Source organism: Vipera berus (genome assembly GCF_964194415.1).
Source record: "Vipera berus genome assembly, chromosome: 1".
NCBI lineage: Eukaryota > Metazoa > Chordata > Lepidosauria > Squamata > Viperidae > Vipera > Vipera berus.
Window position 1 is genome coordinate 231,945,841 of NC_138202.1, and position 22,646 is coordinate 231,968,486.

The 22,646-nt window shown below is 37.6% G+C and overlaps 1 protein-coding gene across 1 annotated transcript in view; it reads right to left on the reverse strand.

Annotated features, from left to right (window-relative positions):
* EYS (eyes shut homolog) overlaps positions 1 to 22,646 on the reverse strand; it is a gene marked incomplete at both ends in the record, with an annotated part of 674,316 nt that overhangs the window by 18,293 nt on the left and 633,377 nt on the right. Inside the window, 6 exons of the mRNA XM_081346243.1 lie at positions 1,834 to 2,006; positions 3,608 to 3,782; positions 6,855 to 6,999; positions 7,990 to 8,156; positions 10,441 to 10,623; positions 13,424 to 13,596. Coding sequence (XP_081202369.1) covers positions 1,834 to 2,006; positions 3,608 to 3,782; positions 6,855 to 6,999; positions 7,990 to 8,156; positions 10,441 to 10,623; positions 13,424 to 13,596 — 1,016 coding nt within the window. The remainder of the gene's footprint in view (positions 1 to 1,833; positions 2,007 to 3,607; positions 3,783 to 6,854; positions 7,000 to 7,989; positions 8,157 to 10,440; positions 10,624 to 13,423; positions 13,597 to 22,646) is intronic.

Here is a 22,646-nt window from a genome sequence, read left to right on the forward strand (position 1 = left end):
TATATTCACTGAGGGAAGAAGTATTAAAGAAGAACTTTAGGAGATTATATATTATATTTATATTTATATTTATTAAATTTTTATACCGCCCTTCTATATTTTATATTTTCCTCTCTGCAGTTGCAGTTCTTATATGGATCAGAAAGGGATCATTTATAGCACATCACATAAGGAATACAATGCCACTCATTAAGGAAGTTAAGTGCTGATTCAGTAATTGTCTAACAACGTATTAGACATGGCTGATTCTTATTTCATGTCCACAGAGTAAAACAACTTTGAAAGCCAAAGCAAGCACAAAAGCACATCTAAATATCAATTGCTAGATGTGAGGCGTTGTGTCAGTAGCTATAATTAGAGTGATTTAATTGTATTTTAATAAGAGTGGCGTAATGGTTATGAGCATCAGCTATTAGACAAGAATTTCACAGCTAGATGGGGATGGTCTTGGAGAGCATCCCGAAGCTACAGTTGGTGCAAAATACAGTAGCACAGCATGTGTGCTTCTTGATCAGTGCACATTATACCTCTGCTTCTTGCGCTGCATTGGCTACCAGTATGCTTCTGGGTTTAGTTCTAGGTGTTGGTTATGACTAATAAGGGCCTGTGTAGCATGGAACCAGCAAGCAGCCACTCCCTGGTTACCTCTACTCCCCCCATCAGGAGAGACATGTTGTAGGTCTTATGTAGGTAGGAGTGTCATCTGATGGGATTGAGGAAGAGGAGCTTTTCTGCACAGCTCCCACCCTTTGGAACATCACTCCTCCAGAGCTTAGATTAGCCCCAATCATACTGACCAAAGGAAGGCATTGAAAATATGGCTCTGCCGTTGTGCTTGGTGACCACTTATAGTGGAGAGCTACTTCAATGGTTGTGCCAAACACGAATTACTGACTGGATTTTGCTGCTGATTATGTCTTTTATGTTGTCAGACATAAGCAACCAGAGCAATTTGTGACTAGCTTTAGTCAGTAACTTTATTGTTTATTGCCTACATTACAAGAATCTCACCAGACTGCTTGCCTTCCCTTGGGAAAAATCAGATATGGTCAAACTTATGCCATTTCTGGCTGCACAATGATTCCATGCTAGGCTCTCCCTTGACCCCTTCCTCCAGCCTAGCTGGCAATTTGCCAATGGATGTTGTGTGATTAAGTCAAAGCCACTGCTGTATAAAGGGGTTTTCCCATTGTGGCTTATCTCCCTACAGGGTTCCTTCAAGATATACTCCCAAACCAGGAGTGAGACTCGTCATGATTGGTAATTGTTGGGTGGGAGCTGTGGAACGATAAGTAGAGAGTTTAGAGACGATTCAACAACACACCATCCTGTCTCTTTTTGTACTTAAATAAAAGCCTCTCTTGCTTTAGAGATCCACTTTAAGAGATGGCTGTAGTGCTGCATGTTCAGTTTGGATTTAATAGCCTACTAGGTATTGAAGATGATGATGTTAACCAGTCATGTCTGACTCTTGGCGATTCTATGGGCTAGGTCTCTCCACATCTTCCGATCTTGCACTATTTCTTTGAGTTTTTCTATGCTTTGACAGTGTCCGGCCACTGTTTCTTTGGCTTCCTGGTTTCCTTTTACTGCTAACTTTTTCAAACATAATTGCTTTCTCCACTGAATTTCCCACATGACATGGTCAAAATAGGTGAGATGCAGTTTTGTGATTGCAGTAAAACAGAACTTTTTTTTAATATCAAAAAGTCTTTGATATCTTCAATTTAAAAAAACCCCTGTGATTTCAATGTGCATTTCACACCCAACCACAGAATAAAAAGAAACCGGTGATACCATGTGATACACTTTTGATGGAGGTTTGTACCCTACCTTGTTCACAGTGTGTGCCGGTGGTTCCCAAAGCACAGTGGCAGTTGTATCCATCAGGCACAGAGATGCAGGTGGAACCTCGCTTGCACTGATGGGGGGGCTGGTGCTCAGGATCACACACTGAAATTTTTTCTGTGCAGAAAGCCCCTGTCCAACCAGCAGAGCAATGACAGCTGAGAAGTGCAAAAGAGGAAACGAGAGGAAACCTCAGCACATGACTTAGTTACATTCTGTGTCAATATGGAAGGTAGCTTCTTGGAGCATTTTGAAGCAGAGAAACCAGGAGGTCTCACTCTGAACATTTTGAGGCAAGATATATATATAGAATAAGGGACGCGGTGGCTCAGTGGGTTAGGATGCTGAGCTTGTCGATCAGAAGGTCGGCAGTTTGGCGGGTCGAATCCCAAGTGCCGTGTAACAGAGTGAGCGCCTGTTACTCGTCCCAGCTTCTGCCAACCTAGCAGTTCGAAAGCACGTAAAAAGACAAGTAGAAAAATAGGGACCACTACGGTGAGAAGGTAACAGCGTTCCGTGCGCCTTTGGCGTCTAGTCATGCCGGCCACATGACCACGGAGACGTCCTCGGACAAGCGCTGGCTCTTCGGCTTTGAAACGGAGATGAGCACCGGCCCCTAGAGTCGGAAACGACTAGCACGCATGTGGTGGGGGAACCTTTACCTTTACCTTATATATAGAATAGCTATACTTTAAAACTTGATGTTGGCTTAATGCACATTTCTACACAAAGAAAATCTTGGCTGCTTCCCAAACCCATCCTTAACCAATTCATATTTTTGATAGAGCCCCACTCATTTTAAGTTATTGTCAGTGCACTGCAGTCCTCGCCATCCCCAAAATAATTTACCAAAAGAAAGGCATGTGAAGCCTTCAGTTACGAAAAGGTTGTCCTTTTGTGTTCCGTTTCCCCCCTAATTTTAGAAATGGCATAATAGGGTGTCCCTTAATGTTCATACCTTGCAAGACTGATGTCAGCCTCCCAGGTGGCACAAACAGGAAACAGGACCAGATGAGATAATTCTACTTAATTGTAAGGCTACGTGAATAGAGTCTTGCTGGTCTGAAAGTACAAATCTCCTGCTGTCTCTTCTACAGCTTGAAAAGGAAGTGGAGAAATCCCTTCTAAACTTCTTTTTCTGCCCATTGTGCAGCTGTAGGCTATGCCTTCTCTTATCTGACTGTTCCCTAAGCAACACTTCTTCTCTTATCTCCCAAAATCATTCCCAAATGACATTACAGATCCTGAACTGTCACTTTGAATCTGATGGAAGAGGAAATACATGGGAAGTAATTGAACAATTGCATTTAATTCATGCAATTACATTTACATTTAAATTAAATTTAGTGCTCATCCTAGTCCTGTCCCCATTTTTGGAGGGCACTCCTCAGAATGCCAAAGAAAAAAAAACAGAAAAAAACAGACGTGGCCCTCAACCTGCCAATAATTCCTAGCCTTGGGGTAGATATTACTGAATGAGGCAGACTTCACTGCTCTATTTGCTACCCCAGTATGATATTCACTTCAGATTGTTCCTGAAATGGACATTTATGCTACTAAGAATGAGGAAAAAAGTATGTGTGTAAGAACTATAGCATGGAAAGGAGAATTGCATGTGCATCTTGCAAGATGATTCTAAAGAAGATTATACATATGTTCCTAAGCAAATATATGAGCTCTGATAGAACCATATGACAATTTGCGTAGTGTCAATGCATTCCCATGCAGTGGTTCATTGAAAGAATTATACTTTACTTACTACAGTGTAGAGCCACTTTCTATGCATGTCCCCCCATTTCTGCATGTTATGAGTTGGCACGGAGACACTGCACATTGTCCTACATTGCGACCAGTGTTAGGATGGCCTTCTGGAATTCCTGGTACTTTAAACTTCTGATCCTTTCCAGCCCGGACTTTGAGGTCAAAAATGCAACCTGAAAGAAAGGAAGATTCTTTGTTTAAAACAATAAAAAATATTTATGAACATTTACCACTGTGGTCAGGTCAAGTTCAATAGTACATTTTCTCATGGTGATCTAGGGTTCACTTGGTTTTTTATTTTAAAATTACAAAAATCTGTCTGGTCACTCGTAACTGCTTGAAGTTCCAACAACACATTAACTTAAAAGTTCATTGCTGCCAAAATGGCAATCCTCACCCTGTCTGCCTTCAGTTTAATCCCTAGGTAATTGTTAGTATGCATTTAAGTCATGATTTAAACAAACACATCCTTTCCAATGAAGGAAAATGAGGCTTCTGTCCTTGAATTCAAGCTATCTTTTATAAAGCTTTATCTTCAATCTGTCATAACTTAGGAAATGTATAGTGCCATTTCTTGAGTGCATCACTGAAGTTTTGTTTTTGCTTTTTGTAAAGAAAGCTCAGAGAAAATAGGATACTGAGGGCAAGAAAATAAACTTTCTGCCAGGTTTCAAACTAGAAATCTTCTGTTATGAGACACTTAAAGAAAAGCCAAAGCCAAAAAGACAGAATTGCCGTAAGAAGATGGGATGTAAAATGAAGAGCAGCAAGGTGGATGGATTCAGTTACAGCAGTGATGAATGCAGCATTGGAAAAGTTGACAGACCAGTTTAGGGACAGATCACCATGTGGAAAATCTATGTTGTTGTCATTATCCAAAGACATTAGAAAGAAACAGGATAGTAAGAAAGGAAGCCCTTTTTTGAACCTACTGGCTGTACTGCATGTATGTAAATGTTGATGTGTTTAATTCTGCAAGTATAAATGCAAGTGAACTGAGCATGTCTCTGTATCCATCCATGTGCATAAACAAACACAAAGACAGGGAGATGTTCAATGGGAGGGGACGGTAGCTCGTGCATCTGGATTGAATATTTCTGTGAGCAGTTGACAAGGTGTCTCAGTCGGGAGAGGATTTTCTTAAACCCTGAATCAAGCCTTCCTGAGCTTAGGACCAAATCAGCTTAAATGGTAAGCGTGGAGAAGATTTCTTTTTAAACCGTCAGGGAAGAGGTACTAAGTCACAGTTTTTAATTTCTGAGCAAGCCACTTAACATAAATAAATATAAGGCCTCCATTCTATACCTTCTTGCTTGAGGGCAAAGCTGCTGGAACTTTAAGGGATTTCAAGTGACTGGGATTGGGCTGTTGGCCTTGATTATTCTCTATGTGTAGAAAACCTTTTTTTTAAAAAAAAATGTTTATGCTATATTGTTTGTGTAGGTCCTGGGGAGCCCTGTTTCCCCCCCCCCACACACACACAATAGCTACCTCTAGTGTTGAAAAAGCTAATTCCCCAGGGCAGGGGTAGGCAACCTCGGCTCTTTTATGACTCATGGACTTCCAGAATTCCTGAGCCAGCATAGCTGGCTCAGGAATTCTGGGAATTGAAGTCCATGAGTCATAAAAGAGCCAAGGTTGCCTACCCATGCCCCAGGGAGCCTCTAAAGCAGGCCCTCCGTAGCTTCCCCAAAATTCTCTCCAATTCACGATAAAGAAGCCTGCTGTCAACCAGCGGTAGGCCTCTCTAAAGGATGGCTTTGCCTTTCCCCGCACAAATCAAATGAGGAAAATAAACCCCTGGTTCTAAAGAGCAGAACAGATTTAGTTTACTTTTTACATCCAGGACCCATGACCCATGCATATTCACATACAGTGCACAGGCAGCATTACACGGAGACAAGAGCCACTTTAAAGAATACAAGATCTCAGTTTGAACAAATCCCTCAATCCTAAAAGGATGAGCCAGAGATCTGGGCAGTCTCCCTACCTCCTTCACCCAACAGGCAGACCTTCACCCCCTTTATAAACTCTTTCTGCCTTGCAAGTGTCTTCCTTTCGGCTGCTCCGTTCTTCCAGAACTTTCTCCTGACTCAGCCAACCCCTATCCCCTCCCAGGTAACACACACTGGAGTGCAGCTCTTCCTCTCAGCCTTGCTCTTTTCCTTGTTGACACCTACTAGACACTCTTCATCCTTGAGATGGCCGCCCCCTCACACTCCACATTAGCCTCGTGTCTTCTCTTCTTCCCTTAGTAGTTCTTTGGCCTCTCCCTTTCTGTAAATCTTGTCCTTAGACCAGGGGTGTTAAACTGCCGGCCGGCAGGCCAATTGCATCATATGGACGCCGTGCCCACCTCAGCTCCAGCAATGCAAAAAAAAAAAAAAAAAGTCACGCTACGTCGCGACACGTCACGTGACATGGCGAGCTTGACACCCGTGCCTTAGATTCAAGCAAGCTGCTTTTCCTACTTGAAATGTCTGACTCTCTTTTATCTTTTTAGGCTGCCCATTTCTCTTTCTTTCTCTTTTTCTTACCCTTCACTTCCAGCACACCTCTGCTTCTCCTCTTTTTTTTCCCTTCTGCATCTGTCTCTATCAGCCTTTATCTCTTTGGAGTTTGGGGTGCTCTCTGAGCTAGGTTGCTTGTTTGCAGATGTTTTATTACCTAGCTAGGCAATATCATCATTGCAAGTGTAATGAAATGTCTGCAAGCAAACAACTGAGCTCTGAGACCACCAAGATTTCCTGAGTTCAACCCTAATTCAGACGCTCTCTTTGATTTATATCCTTTCCCCAACTATATGTTTTTGTTCCTCTGAACTCTTTAGGGATAACTATCTCATCCCCTTCCAGGCATTCTGATTTCCTTACAGGCTCCACACTGTCTCCTGCTCCAAGCTATTCTTAATTCTATCTTTGCAGCAGTGACCTTATTTTGTTTCATTCCAGAGAGAATTTGTTTGGGACCCTCAGAGCTGTTTTGAGATTGATGCGTTCTGCTGTAGTGCTATTCAACCACACTTACAAATCTTTTTATTGCTTCAGATGTCTATGTGATAGTGTTTTTTCTTTTTTCACCAGTTGACATCTGTGAGAAATTTTGCTATGCCTGTTTTAGACTTAGCTAAGGTCCATATAAAGCTTGAGCCCTCTATGTTTAGTAGAAAACCAGTTTATTTCATTAAAAAGTATCACTATGAATACAATGACTTGATACACAAAAGCGATAACGTTGTTATTTACCTTGAAAGCCATTCTTAAAACTGGATCCTTTGGGTAAGAATTCTGGAATATATTCAATATAACCGCCTACATAAAACTGACTAAAAACATTGAGTCCCGTCAACTTTCCTGGTGATGTAATAGTTTTGTTTTTTTGATTGTCCACCTTTCAAAGAAACAATAATATGCAACTCATGAACAACTAAATATATTATTTCTCATCACAGTGCTAAAATAAATAAAGTATTCGTATACATTAACAGAGAAGAAAATTCCTTTGCCTTGTAATTCACTTGAAAATAATTGGAAAATTTTTAATTTCCTGGATTGTGATTAGAAGGGCAGATATTCAGACTTTTTGCTTGTGTTTCCATATTTTGCAGAAATTTTTTGCATCCATTATTTCTCAGTCTTCCTTAAAAATTCAGGAGCAATTTATAAAAATGGGATGGAGGTCGTGGTGGTAGGGAGATAGCAAATGAAAAATGAAATACGCTTTCAGAAGGGGGGACTTTTGCATAGTTTATTGCAAATCTTTGCACAAAACCTTTAGTAAATTCTCATTACTGGTTTTATGCAACACACTAAATCATGACTCATCTTAACCATAATTTATTGAAAAATACAACGCAGTATATAAGGTACTATATCATAACCAAGCAAAATTCACTGTGATTGATTTATCTCTTAAAACTGGGCACCTGCTATGCCTTTCTGTGTATATCTAAGTGAAACTCATTGTTATTTATTTTTCACATTCTTCAAAGGAATTCAGGATGGAATGTATAGATCTTTATTTATTATATTTATACCTCCATCTTTCATACAGGAACTCAAGCTGGTATGTATAATACTCTCTCCTCTGATACCCCTCCGCCCCTAATAACAGCAATGTGAAATACGTTAAGCTAAAAGAGAACCACAGATGCCTGCAGATAAGAATCTGGGTCTTCCTGGTGCAAATCTAACCCTGAACCACTACACTATACTGCCTCTCAGACAGATTAAAAGCATATCAATGTCAGATCAAAGTTACATTTTTCTTCTTCCCATTTTATCCTAATAGCAGCATTGTGGAGTAGCCCAAAAGCATGATAGCCACAATTCTAGTCCTTGCTACAATAGTGAGATGAAGCTGTTTTAAAGCAAGGCTTACCTTCATCCAGCCGTTTCTAAGAAATCTGCCAAGGCTGACTGTGTGAATGTGATGTGTCAGATCAAGTGGCTCGCTAGTAATAGTTGCCATTCCAGATCCCAAGTTGTAACTGTATACCAAGCTACTATTTCGCAGGCCCAGCACTAGGAAATCATCCCCAGTAACACCTGGAATGAGAACAGTTACATCACTGTCAAAGAACCTGTTAAAGAGACTTCACTTTAGGTAATTGTGATAAAGCTAGCTTGACAGAATTATCTTATTATGGCTAATTTGTTTGCATTGCATGAAAGTGAGTCTTTCTGTTGTAGTTCCTGCCCATCAGAAAATCAAATTCCATCAATATGGCCGACTGAATAGACTCTCAGGGAGGGATCCCTGAAGGGTTTTTCCTTGAAATGTAGCTCTTCAGCTACTAACTGAAGAGACTGACATTCCTTCAGTTTTTATGACTCACTCAGATCATGGGGACTCTAAACATTTCCCCTCAAGACTCTCCAATACAGCTGAAAGCCTGCCAGCAGCTTCTGGAACTGGCCTTTGAAGCTATCTGCCTGCCAAAATATTGTGTGTGGGGGGGCTGTAATTTGTTTGTGGTTGAAGAAGCTGCCGTTTTCAAATTTACCTTTCAAACGGACAGTAAGTTGTGCCTTTCATTTCTTAATGACCTTCAAGGACTATTATTCTTTCCTAAATCAAGATAAAGAGGCTGTCTTTAATCACAGCCTGCTACACCTTTTTGAAAGACCTGCACCATTTTAGGGATTTCTTTAGTGTTAAACAACAACAAGGAAGAAGGCTGCTAAGGCAAGGCAAAATAAGAAAGAGTAAAAAAAAAGCTGATGGAGAAACATAAAGTCTGAAAGCTGTGATTTTAGTTTATTATAGTAGTAACTTGTAGCTTGGTCTTCTTTGCTCTGAGTGGCTAATATTTTCTGATCCTGATCAAAGAGGAGGAGTCAGGATGGAGGAGCAAATTATTAGAGATATATTTGAAAGGTCTCTAAATAAAATCCACCAATTTGTGGACTAGCTGTGTTCCAAGGATGACAAAAAACCCCTCTGAAATTATTTTAGAGATGCAAACATGTGTATCAAGTTACCAAACTACTGAGGCAACTGCACAAGTAACTGAAAATGCTACTTTGTTCATTGCAAATTTGGAATACAAATATTAACTTTTATTAGGACTTGGTGAACTGCTACCAAAGTACTAAATAGGTGAAACCTTCCTTAGTGATTGAAGATCATCTAAGTTCAGCTTAATACTGCCAATCAACTGGGCATTGTAAGCAAAAGAGAATACATTAGAAAGTAAATGAAGGAATACATCTGAACGAAGTCTACATTTACTCAGCTGTGGTGGCATATCAAGATGGTTGGGTGATTCTAATAATATTGGATCTCAGCCTGGCCTGCTGGTTGCCTGCTAAATTCTTTTTATAATTAAGAGGAAAGCTGGTGGATGTTGGTTAAGAGTGAAAAAAGAGATGATGAGTCTTCCCTTCTGTGGGGCCCTTTGGATTTTGGCAGAGGGATCGTGATGTATTCTATATTCTGATATGTTCTATAGCCCTTGATATATCATTTGACGTTTCATATAATGGTGTCTTAGAAAAGTTAGTTAAGTAAGTAAGTAAATACTGTATATAGGTACAAAGATAGACAGATGGTTTATTATTGTTCAGGATTTCAGCGGAAACATTATTTTCTATGTAATAATAACATACCAAAATTGGAAAACTAGAAAAGATGAATGCGTATTTATTTCTCTTCATTGTTCTTATAATATTATTCATTCCATTCATTATCATATAATAATGAGAATATAAATATTACAGGGAGAAGCCAAGACAGGGGCAAAACAGCAGCATTTACCCAGGGCTCTTCTTAGTTTTTTATTTATAGTTATTTCTATTATTATTTTTAAATTTTTAAAATTCGTTAAGTGTGTCATATCTTCATAGTAAAAACAAATATGTGATGCTTGACAGGGAGAGTGAGGAACTGACAACTCTCAAAGAGAAAGTGGAGTAAGGAACTGAGCAAGCAGGTGTTAGACTTTTGAGGTAGAAGCACAACCAGGAATAGGCAGTCTATGTTAATTGTAAAATTACATTAATAGAATCTTGCAAGGCTGGAAATATTTCCCTTTTCCATTCATTTTTACTCTTAGGAAAAATTATGGAGGAGCTCTTCTGAAATGTTTCCCATGGTCCTTTTCCTTCTGTAAACTATCTTTTACATACTGGATGTCCGATCTGATGTTCTCCCTCCTGTCTCCCAAGGCCATTCTCATGTACCATTACACAGGGAAACGTGAAGATCCTTACTTTGAGTTTGAATGTACATCTTGGTATAGTCATCTAAGATCAGCTCCTGGCAGATAAATGATAAACATTCCATCATGATTTCCTAGCTTCTATAGGGAAACAAATTCCAAATCCTTACCTTGGCCCTTCTGACCGGTGAAAAAGATGAGATTGTCTTGTAGTGATGAGTTGTGATTTGCCAGCTGAAATTTCAGGTGGAATTCATAGCACAGGCTGATGTTTGGAATAGCTGAATATGCTAGGAATGAGGTATAGCCAAAAGCATCTGTCCCACTGAAGCTAGGATAGGTTATATTAATGGCTGTCAAAAAAAATGTTTGCAGAAAGTTAGCATTAAAAAAATATCCTTACTCAAACATACATTTTCTTCCTTCTTAAACCATACCAGTTGGGAAAGAGAATTGGGATTTCTTGGGGCCTCCTTACTCTTTATAGCTCCCATGCTTCTGATGAATAAATATGAAACAGCACTCCCCATTTTCAATATAATGGAGTATCACAACCATATATTGCCTGCAAAATTCTGGGTGACCAATAGATGACAAGAAAGAAATTCATCTTTGCTGTCAGTTAGTGATTTTCCAGATTTTTTTCCACTCCAAATATGATAAGCTTAAAGGTAAAGGTAAAGGTTCCCCCGCACATGCGTGCTAGTTGTTTCCAACTCTAGGGGCCGGTGCTCATCTCCGTTTCAAAGCCGAAGAGCCAGCACTTGTCCGAAGACGTCTCCGTGGTCATGTGGCCGGCATGACTAGACGCCAAAGGCGCACGGAACGCTGTTACCTTCCCACTGTAGTGATCCCTATTCTACTTGCATTTTTACATGCTTTCGAACTGCTAGGTTGGCAGAAGCTGGGACAAGTAACAGGCGCTCACTCTGTTACGCGGCACTCAGGATTCAACCCGCCAAACTGCCGACCTTCTGATCGACAAGCTCAGCGTCCTAACCCACTGAGCCTCCGCGTCCCTTTTATGATAGGCTTACAATTGTAATTTGTGCTAATTGCCAGCTGTAGCTTTTCTGGAATAATTATCCTTCCATATTCATTGATTCACAACATTTTACCAGGCTCAAACCTCAACATGTTTGTCTTAAATTCCCCTGGATGTTTTCCTATTAATTATTCCTTTTCATTTTTCTCACCTTTTCACAGAAAATCTGTTAAGGAAGATTGATCTGTTAGGGAAGAGTAATTTTTGATTAGTAGAGCAGCATGCTCTCTGGCTGGGAACATTGTAAGATGTCTTGTATGGAGAAAGCGAGAAAACAAGAACATTACAAGAACTGCATGGGACCAGGGCAATGTTCCAGATATTAGGGAACTACTGAAAACTTCATTTCTTATAGTTCTGCCTTAGTCTTTTTGGACACAGCTGCATATTTATTTATTTACAGGACATATATGGCCACTTATATGATGACTCTAGGTGGCTCACAACAATTCCTAAAAAGATGGTTAAAAGCAAAGTTATCCTTCTCCTGAGGTGCCAGACTAAACCTTCTTGCAGCTCATCCCCCAACCTAGCCCAAGTGTCAGGTCTTCACAGCCCTCTGGAAGGCTAAAAGGGTAGGAATCCCTCAAATCTTGCTTAGGTGTTCCAAATGGCTGGGGCAGCCACTGAGAAGGTGTGCGTCCAAGGTCTCATCAAATGGCAACTTTTAAGAGAGGGGATCTGGAGTGTGCCCAGCTTATCTAACCTAGTAGGAGGGGTTGAAACAGCATCTGAAAACATCCAGGATCAAATGGTCTTATGTTTCACAATATGTTGGCAGTGTGTGGAGAAACAAGAACAACGTTTCCCTCTCCAAATTTTTTTAAAAATGGCTATATCTTTTGCAAAGTTGGTAACTTTGATTGATGTCCCTGACAGCCATCACTTCTATGTGCACCAGTGCTTTTTTTGTAAAAGAAAAAGGTGCTGGAACTCCGTTCTGAGCGTTCTATGAGAAAAAAAAGTCCTGATGTGCACACATGGCTGCCTTGCTTCTCCTTCTTTTCAGAGAAACAATGTGGCTGTGCAAACACATCATGTAAAGACAACCAGGAGCGGCTTCCCAAGTAGCTGCAAGAATCTTGTGTAATATTTATTAATTTGAAGAGAGGTGCTTTGTATTCCCATAAATTATGAAACACCTACAGGTAATTCCTCAATGTATGACCAGGATTGGAACCAGAATTTTCACTGCTAAGCAAGGCGGTTGTAAAAGTGAGTCATGCCCAGTTTTGTTATGCTATGGTTGTTAAGTGAATCTCTGCAGTAGTTAAGTAAAATATTTAGCTGTTAAGCAAAGCCATCTTTTCCTCATTGACTTTGCTTGTCAGAAGCTGGCTCGCAAATGGTGATCACATGACTCTGGGATATTGCAACCAACAGAAATACATGCTGGTTGCCAAGCACCTGAATTTTGATCACATGACCATGCGGATGGTGTAACAGTCTTAAGTGTGAGAACCGATTTTAAGTCATTTTTTTCAGCGCCACTATATCTTCAGACAGTTGATAAACAAATGGTTGAAAGTTGAGTAATATCTGTATTTCAAGATTTACACAGTCTAATGTTTGTTTGTGTGTAATACTAAACTAATTAACAGAAAACATGCCTACACCCACTGACCTATATTTGAAAATGAAATATTCCAGAGAACTCCAGAATGTTCTATTCCTCTGCTGGACCATGTGCAAATTCCTATGGATAATGCCATTCCAGCGGCACTTTGGTTGTTTTCCAAAGTAAGTAATGCAAACTGGAAAGAAATTGAAGTGTCCCAGACACATTGTTTCAGAGGAAAGATTTAGATTACTTCCAGTTCAGAGGCTTTACTTCAGAAATAGCCTACTGCCACCAGAATGGCATGATGCAGGGCGGAAGTGTTGGCACAATGTGAAGAGGTAACAAAACATTTTAGAGCTTTGTACATCCCATTATTAGCAATACTGATGACTTTAATCTCAAATAGGAGCATAATAAGTTGAATCCAGATCATATAGGTTAATGTTCTGACATTGAAATTGCTTTTGAATGATGATTTCATCTCACTTTCATTTTCCTAAGAAAAGTCTGTGTGGGGGTCTGGATTAGTTCTCAAAATTGTTCTTACCATCATTGCAAAGAATTCCAGTTCTTCCATATGGACAAAGGCATGCCATGTCCTGGTTGGATTTAGGAAAGCAAGTTGCTCCATTCCCACATGGATTTTGTTCACAGTTTGAAAACTGACATAATTTTCCAGAGTAACTAGGAGGACATTCACAGAACCAGTTCTCTGTGTCACTGGAGAGAGAGAGAGAGAGAGAGAGAGAGAGAGAGAGAGAGAGAGAGAGAGAGAGAGAGAGAGAGAGAGAGAGAGAGAGAGAGAGAGAGAGAGAGAGTAAACACACATATACAGTACACACACGTGCATGCACATAGAAAGAAACAACAGTCACCCTCTTCTCTCAAATCCACTAAAGCACAAAATGATTTTCAACCAAGCAAGTTCTTTGCATATGATTTAGAAGTCTTTTAAGTTTGGGTGCTTTGCTCTAAGAATGTTGCCCCCTTATATTTTATGACTAACATTTCAAAGCTGTTTTTAAGCCTTTGCCAGCTTCTCTTGCCATTTGCTACCCTTGTGCAGAATATTCAGAGGTCCTCAGATTATTGCAGTATTATTTGCAGTGCAGGGCCAAACATTACTATTCTGCTTTCAAGTTTTCAAAAGCACGAATAAAGCCAAAGGAATATTTTCTACCTTAAAAAAGTTATTTGTGACTGTAAAAAAAAAAGTTTGATAACTGGATTACTTCTTACCCATCCCCTGCTTTCAGCAGTAGCTTGTGAATGAAGAGTTTAGGAGAAATAGTTTGTATGATTTTCTGTGCCATTTTGGCTGAAGATAAGAGAAAGATGGCCTTACTATAAATGTTTGGTTCATGCACAGTTTTCATGCAGTAAGTGGAATATTGGAAACATTATTTTATTGTGATTAATATGAATAACCATCTGTCTTCCAAGCAAGAGGTTCCATAATCAATCATACTCTGATCTTGCTTTATGCAAACTATGCACAAATATTTAATGGTGCAAATTCCTTGAATCTTTGTTTTGGAAAAAGGAAGGGTGTAATGAGTTCTTTGCTTCAAGCATCCATATGCCTAACTCCATTTCTAAACAACCAATTCCCATCAAATGTGCACTATACCAATAGTGATAATGAGCATAAGAAATAGAAAGTGGGGATGTTAAAGAAAATGGGGGTTTTGGTCTACCGGATTGGGAAACATATTATGATGCAGCGGCGTTAACCTGGATTAGAGAATGGATAATTTTAAAGAATAAAAGATTATTAACTTTAGAAGGCCATGATCTGCAATTAGGTTGGCACACATTCCTATGGAATGAGAAACAAGGGCTATATCAACATTTTCAAAACCATTGGATTAGACAAGCGCTACTTAAAATTTGGAATAAAATTAGAAAACAAAATTACATTAAAGTACTAGTCTGGTTGTCCACCCTTGAAGCGATAGTTTACCCAAATTTGTTTAATTTGGAAAATAGTACTACATACAAAGATATTACGAATGAAGTGAGAGAATTGAAATCTAGACAGGAAGTAGAACAACAAGGGATAAAATTGGAATGGTGGGCTTACCTACAGATACAAACACGATATGGGAAAGATAAGAAAGAGTGAGGGATAAATATTCAAGAAATTGCATTGGATAAAATTTTATTGGGGCCAGATGAGAAACAAATAAGGAAATTGTATAGTTTGCTATTGGGGTATAAAATGATTGAGGAACAAGTTAAAGAACCAATGCTGATATGGGCTAAAAATTTGGGACATGGCATTGATCTTGATATATGGCAAACTCTCTGGGATAGAAATAAAAAGATAACGCTGGCCTCAGCTTATAAAGAAAATTTATATAAAATGTTTTACCGGTGGCATCTCCCCCCAGCACGATTAGCCAAAATGTATAAGACAATATCCCCTAGCTGTTGGAAATGTTCCGTAGAATTAGGTACTTATTTTCATGTTTGGTGGTCCTGTAATAAGACGCAAAAATGTTGGCAAAGGATACGGATATGGTTAGAAGAAATATCAGGAAGGAGAGTAGATTATAGACCAGATTTTTTCCTACTAGGCATAACACCAAGAAGCATACCAAAGAAGAGTTATATATAAAGATACACATCATCACAGCAGCGAGAATGACGTTCGCCCAGAAATGGAAAAACAATGAAATACCGGACGAGAGTGAAGTGATAAATAAAATTTGGGCATGTGCAGAAATGAACAAGTTAACTTTGGAAATTAAAAATAAAGATCAGTCAGATTACTACAAAATTTGGAATATGTTTTACCTATGGTGGGAACAAAAAGGAAGGTCTCAACAGAAATATACAGGATGATGATTTCACATATTACTAGAATTAGGTGGTTGATAAGATTGAATATTGTATAACTGTATATAAATGATATGTACATAAAGTGTATATATGTATATAAAACACAAAAATGATGTAAGACAAGAAGAAATGTCAGACCGTTAACACCTTGTCCTAAGTTTTAAATAATAAAATTTGCAATAAAAATAATAATAATAAAAAAGAAATAGAAAGTGGCAAATTAGTGATATGCTTCTCCTTAACTTTTCTTTAAATTGGTTCTCTTAATTTTTATTCTGACTCTTTCTATTCCCAGGAAGTAATGTCCATGCATTTCCTTTCCCCACTAGAAAAAAACCAACACCAATTATTTATTTAGGTATTTATTTAATACTAAAATACAGAAGATACCGGGAAAACACAGGAAGATATTGGGCTCCAATTTATGTCAATGACACTATCTGGATTGTAAAGATGCTTTCAGATGAGGCATTTACTGTACTGTTTTTCCCCCTCAGAATTCTGCCAAAGAAGGAAAGAGGAGGGCAGAGGGACTCAAACAATATAGTCTTCAATTTCTGAGTTTTCTTCCTGCTCATCTCTTTCATTAAAAACAAAAAAAGAGGCCAATTGGCACAGTTATTTTTTCTTGATAGCTCTGGGACCAGAAGCCTCTGGACTGAAGATGGCAGTTTCAGAGAGAAAAAAACAAAAATGAAAGCAACCATTACTTTTTGGAAAGATTAAAACTTGGTAACCTTTACAACAACTCCGAGAAACAGACTAATATAATTGTCTGCATTTGACAAAAAGGACAGAAGACTGAATGGCTGGGATGACACCTCCCTCTGATGATACTAGATGAGGTGCCTACACCACAAAGCTCTCCTTATTAATCAATTAAACAATCTTCGTATGGTACAACAAACTAAAAAAAGCGTTAAAACACATGTAAATAATAGATTTGGAAAAATGGAAAAATCTACAACTATCAATCCTGGGAAGAATAGTGATGGTGAAAATGAACATTTTACCAAAACTACTCTTTTTATTTCAAACAATACCGATAAAAATTGTCATTTTTTTGATGAATTAAGTACATTGATATTGAAATTTATCTGGCAAGGGAAAAAAGCTAGAATCAGACTGAAAATGTTACAAGAAGGAAAAGAAAATGGACGTTTTGGCCTACGAGACTGGGTCTTGTACTATCAAGCAGCCACACTAACATGGTTAAAAGAATGGATAATTCTTAGAAATAAAAGACTATTATACCTAGAAGGGCATGACCTACAACTTGGATGGCATGCTTTCCTATGGTATGGGAAGAACAAAATTCACAAATACTTTCAAAACCACTATGTAAGAAATGCATTGCTTTTGACATGGGAAAAGGTAAAATCAAGAACTTACATGAAAATACCAGGTTGGATCTCAACAATGGAGGCGTTTGTACACCCAAACTTAATCAATTATGAGAAATTTGTGACTTATAAAGATATTTTGAATACTGATGGGAAACTACAAACTAAACAAGAATTGGAAGAACAGGGCATTGAGCTATCATGGTGGCCACACCTGCAAATGCAAATGAGATATGAGAAAGATGCAAAAATATATGCTTTTTACAAAAACCACACAACGTTAGACTAGATACTATTGTCATCAGATGACAAACTGATTAAGAAACTGTACAGCTTTCTGCTAAATTTAAAGATGGAAGATGAACAAGTTAAAGAAACAATAATAACTTGGGCAAAAAACTTTGGGCACAATGTAAAGTTAGAAAAACGGCAAAACCTATGGGAAAGAAATTACAAAATAATGAGGGCAGCTACTTACAAAGAAAATGTATATAAAATGTTCTATAGATGGCACTTACCACCTGCAGGACTAGCAAAAATGTTTAAAAATGTGTCTAGCAATTGTTGGAAATGCATACAAAATCCAGGCACGTATTATCGTCTTTGGTGGACATGCCCTAAAGCAAAGAACTCTTGGTCAAAAATACATAGGTGGCTAGAAAAGATGATAGGAACACATGTAGACTATAAGCTGGAATTATTTCTTTTAGGCATAATATCCGAAAATTATGATAAGAAATATGTATACTTAATACTACATATATTAACAGCAGTGAGAACTATATTTGCTCAATACTGGAAAAATGAAGAAATACCGTTTGAAGAAGACATAATTAAGAAAATGTTGGACTGTACAAAAATGAATAGGCTCACACTGAAAACGAAGGGGAAGCAAGACTCAGAATGCTTTCAAACATGGGAATTTTTTTATAAATATTTAGAAAAATGGAATAAAGGGTAGGAATGGAAATTGCATTACTATTAATGTTAAACACATAAACCCAGACAACGTGTTGCTTATTAAATACTAAGATTGTTACTGTAAAAAATTAATAACATATACTTAAAAAAGCATCACATTGTCCTAGAAATTCCCCATTTATGTTTCCCTGGTTAAAGACAGGCTTGTATAACCTAGCAAGGCTACTGAACAGTACATATTTCAGCTTGTGGACATTTTCTACATTGTTTATAAATGCATTAGGTGAGATTTCTAGGGAAGGAGCTGTATTTGTTTGCTAAATGTCTAAGGATATGTTGGGGAAAAATTGTTTATCAGACTTTATTAATTTGATTGCCTTTCTACCATAGCGGCTGACAATGTGCTCTGATAGCTTTTTGTAAGCAGAAACAATTAATATCCTGCATTACATCCTGAACAGATGCTTGCAGCTTTATCATTGCAGATGCTAAGTAGTTTTTCAGTTCCACAATTTATCCCTTCAGCTTTTATTGGCAGCTCTTCAAAGAAGCTGCTGTTGGCATAAAAACAAGCCTACATCTGTGAAAAGGAGTAAGAACATGGTATTAAAGCGCCTACAATACAGGAAGCAATACAGTTGATGTTAGCTTTGTACAAGTAATAGACATGATTTACAGTTAAGACAGTGTTGGAAAAAGTAACTTTGGCACTAGGCCTCACATTTATGAATTTCACAGGTCTGTACAGCAAAGTAAGAACATAAGTACAGTCGTAGTTTCACTTTGTTTAATGACTCATCCCAGTTGTAGTTGCTAAATGAGGACCATCTGTAGTTTTGAAGTAGGTAAGGAACAGGGCAAGTTGAGTAGTGTTAAGATATTTTCCTGAAACTGAGGGCTGTGTGTCTTCCAAGTGGTAGGCATAGTGCCATATCTCACAATTCCTGGGTGGGTCTCAGCAGGTACCTTTGGAGGATTTGTCCAAACAGTAAAAGTAAAGTCCAAATTAAGAATATTTCATTCTAAAGAATTGTTTAATTTAAAGTGGTTTAGTTGTAATAGATGGTTATAGATTCAAAATAGTTTTCAAGAGTGTACAAAAGATACTATTTTTTTTCTAGCATCAGCTAAATTAGACATATTACATTGAGAAAAATGTTTCTCATTTCTTTCCTGTTACCTTAATTGATTTCATTGCAGAGATGTTAACATAGGAAATAGATTGTTTTGTTATCTAATTTTACCTTCCAAAAGACAGAAGCAGATGAAAAATGTGAGGTTCTTTTCTGTTGGCTTTTTTGAATTAGCTGTTTTAGATTCTAAAAGTTTAGTTCCTAAAGAAGTAACCTTGTAAATAATTTTAATGTCCTCCTCTAGTGGAAGGTAGGCAACCTTGGCTCTTTTATGACTCAAGGACTTCAACTCCCAGAATTCCTGAGCCAGCATGGCTCAGCTTGGAAACCTCTCTCTTTCCCCTCAGTGTGGCTTGCTCAGCATTTCTGGGAGTTGAAGTCCACAAGTCATAAAAAAGAGCCAAGATTGCCTACTCCTAAAGCCAATAGAGGGAGCTTTTTTTTTTTTTTTTTGCAAAAAAAGGTGCCGGAACGCTGTTCTGAGCGTTCTATGAGAAAAAACCCCCTGATCCAAACTAGTGCACTGATAATGCTAAATAGTTTGGTCAATGAAACATCTGCAGAAAACAACCAAGTTCAGAGAACACCAAGGAGCCCTCATTTCAACCCTGAGCTAAAAATATTCTCCTCTACTGGTTTAGCTTTGAAACTAAGATTGATGAAATATCCAGATGCTAATCTTTACTCAACTTTGAAGCACCCTGGGCAGTTTTGTCCAGCTCTGATCTCTTGGTCAGATTTATTATACAGCATTGTTATTGTAAGGATAAAGTGGGGAAGAACTATATAAAGTGACATGACCTTCTCAAATAAAATTGGGATATAAATCTAGCAAAAAATAATAGAATACCAAATGCCTGCTGCGGGGTGCCAATAGATGGAAATTGCATGGCCTTCATACCACTTGTGGATTTAAGGGACATTAAGTCATGCAACTTACAGGCAAGGATCAACAATATTTGAAATAACAGCTGTTAGAATAAAGGAACCAGAAATTCTCTATCTTTTCCCTTAACATATTTTTATCTTTTGTACTGCTGCTCGTGTTTATCAGATAAAAAGCTCAAATGCTTCCTTGCTACTGCTTTGGGCAGAAAGAAAACTGGTGATTATTAAAAATGAAACTATCATCTTTTTAGGGGAGTCTATAACTCATTAAGCCTCTGTATATTTTCACTATAGTGCAAGCAATGGGGGAAGGGAGTTCAGAGTGATATTTATTCAGTGGCTTGTTATACACAGTATTAGAAACTGAGGTCATCTCTGTTATAAAATGAAAGATGAAAAATTAGAATATGCTCCTAATGATTGTCATTCGCATTAACTTTAGATGGTTGCTTCTTATTAGATTATTTCTTATTAAGGGGTTTGGCATCATGGGCCTACTGTGGATGGGCATTAATTGCATGGGAAAGAACATGGTTTATAAAATGCAGAATCACCATCTGGAATCGGGGAAAGAGGATGTGAAGGATGACATTGTTTAAATGGCACAGAAAGGGCATTTTTCATGATGCTTATTATATTGATCAATACCTGGACCTTTCAATCTGATTTGGCAGGTATCTCTTTATAGTGCCATGTTTAATTGTCCTTTACTTTTCTATACATTAACTTTTGGATGGTAAGTAACATTTCTTCCACTATCATTTTTTTTTAAAAAACCAAACAAGTGCTTCTGCTTGGGTTTATTTGTAGATAGCAGTGCTGTAGATATTCTCCCCAGGAATCAACTTATTCATATCCATTAGCAGCTGATTAAGGTGATACACATCTAAATGTCTTCCTGTTACCTTCTCTTTTAAGCATCAACAGCAAATCAGAGCTTCATATTCAGAGTGAGGAATGGAGGTGTAAATTGCTGCTGCTTTCAAGTCAGTGAAGAATATTATTCTCTGAGATAAATATCTGCCATTACTTTCCTAAACGGTAAAGGTGAAAGATAAACAAACCAGACACCAAAGGCAGGAAAGCTTAGCATTGTTTGTTATCTTCATTTTTGGTACAAATTATACTTGGATCATTTTAGTTAGCTAAAATTTATGATGAATATTATTTTGTTCTTCCTTCAATATAAAGCAATATAATTTGCTGTGGATATGAAAACCACATTGTGTTCCAGCCTATATTTTTTATATTGTTGAATGAATAAATTTTGTAGTTATATGAATCTATGCATACCCAAGCTTTGAAGAAGCAGGTAATTCTTTTCAGGCTTGTAAACGAGAGTAGTGTTGAAATCCCATTTTTGGCCAAAGGATTATAAAACTGAACAATGTAACATATATATTGAAAGATAGGCTGTGTTTAAATCAAATTTTAAATTATTAGGAAGAAGGCTCAAATTTATTTTTTTAAATTGTTTATTAGTTCCTATAGTAATCATTACTAATAAAAAGGCATTTTTGTTCTTTGATATGACCTGGATAACATTTTACAATACATAGAGAGAAAGATATAGATTTCATTTAGCAGATTTTTATGGTCTTGTGTGTGTGTGTGTGTGTGTGTGTGTGTGTGTGTGTGTGTCTTAAAGTTAGTGTTGACTGCTAACACTTGTGTAAGCTCTATTAGAAACATAAACACCTAATACCTTTTCCTTTTTAGCCAGAGTAAACCATAACATATAGAACACAGAAAAGGAATAAGAAATAGTAAGTCAAAAGAATTAAAACATGAGATAATAAAGAGAAATAAACTAACTCAATTTTCCATATGACATTATTCATCAGCAGACAAGACCAAAAATATCACTTTGATCAATCATGGATTTCATATAATGTTTTTAGTAAGATAGAGATGATAAAGGATAGGCAATTGATTAGTAAATGTGATATAGACTAGGTTAATTCTGGCCCAATATACCACAAAAGTAACCAAAACTCAGGTTTATTCCAAGTATACTCACATTATTCTACACAAATTGGGAATGATAATTTACAGGCTACCTTGCGAGTTAATTTTGAACTAACAATAATTAAAAAAATAATTTTTAAGAAAGACAATTTTAGACAAGTCAACACAAGAAACTTAGAATAACAGGTGAATAATAAGTAGAATCATCATCTCTATCTTCTTTTACATTCAGAATCTGGGAAATAAAAGGCTAACTCCAACATGTCTTCCGTGTTCTTTGTATGGACATTAAAAATGACATTGGTGGAGTGGATTCCGGCTGCAGACCATTATATCACTCTTTTTTTTTTGGAACCATCTTTATTATCAATTGGCTTCGCCAAAAGTAGGGAATTATTTTTAATGTTTCAAAAATCAGTACACACAGCCAGAGCATTTCTAATAGCATATGATGTTCATGTTTTTCATATCTGAAAAGGATTGCTGGTTGCCCTTCACCCATAATGAAGCACAGATAATGCAGTGCACCTCAGTATACACAATGATAAGTTGCATGTCCTTTTAGACTCCACCATCATCTTCTGCAATTTTAAGAGTATGGTTTATTTTATAATGTTAGCTAGTTTATAAGAAGGTATGCTAAAACATGTAGGAGAAGGAGTGACAGAACCTG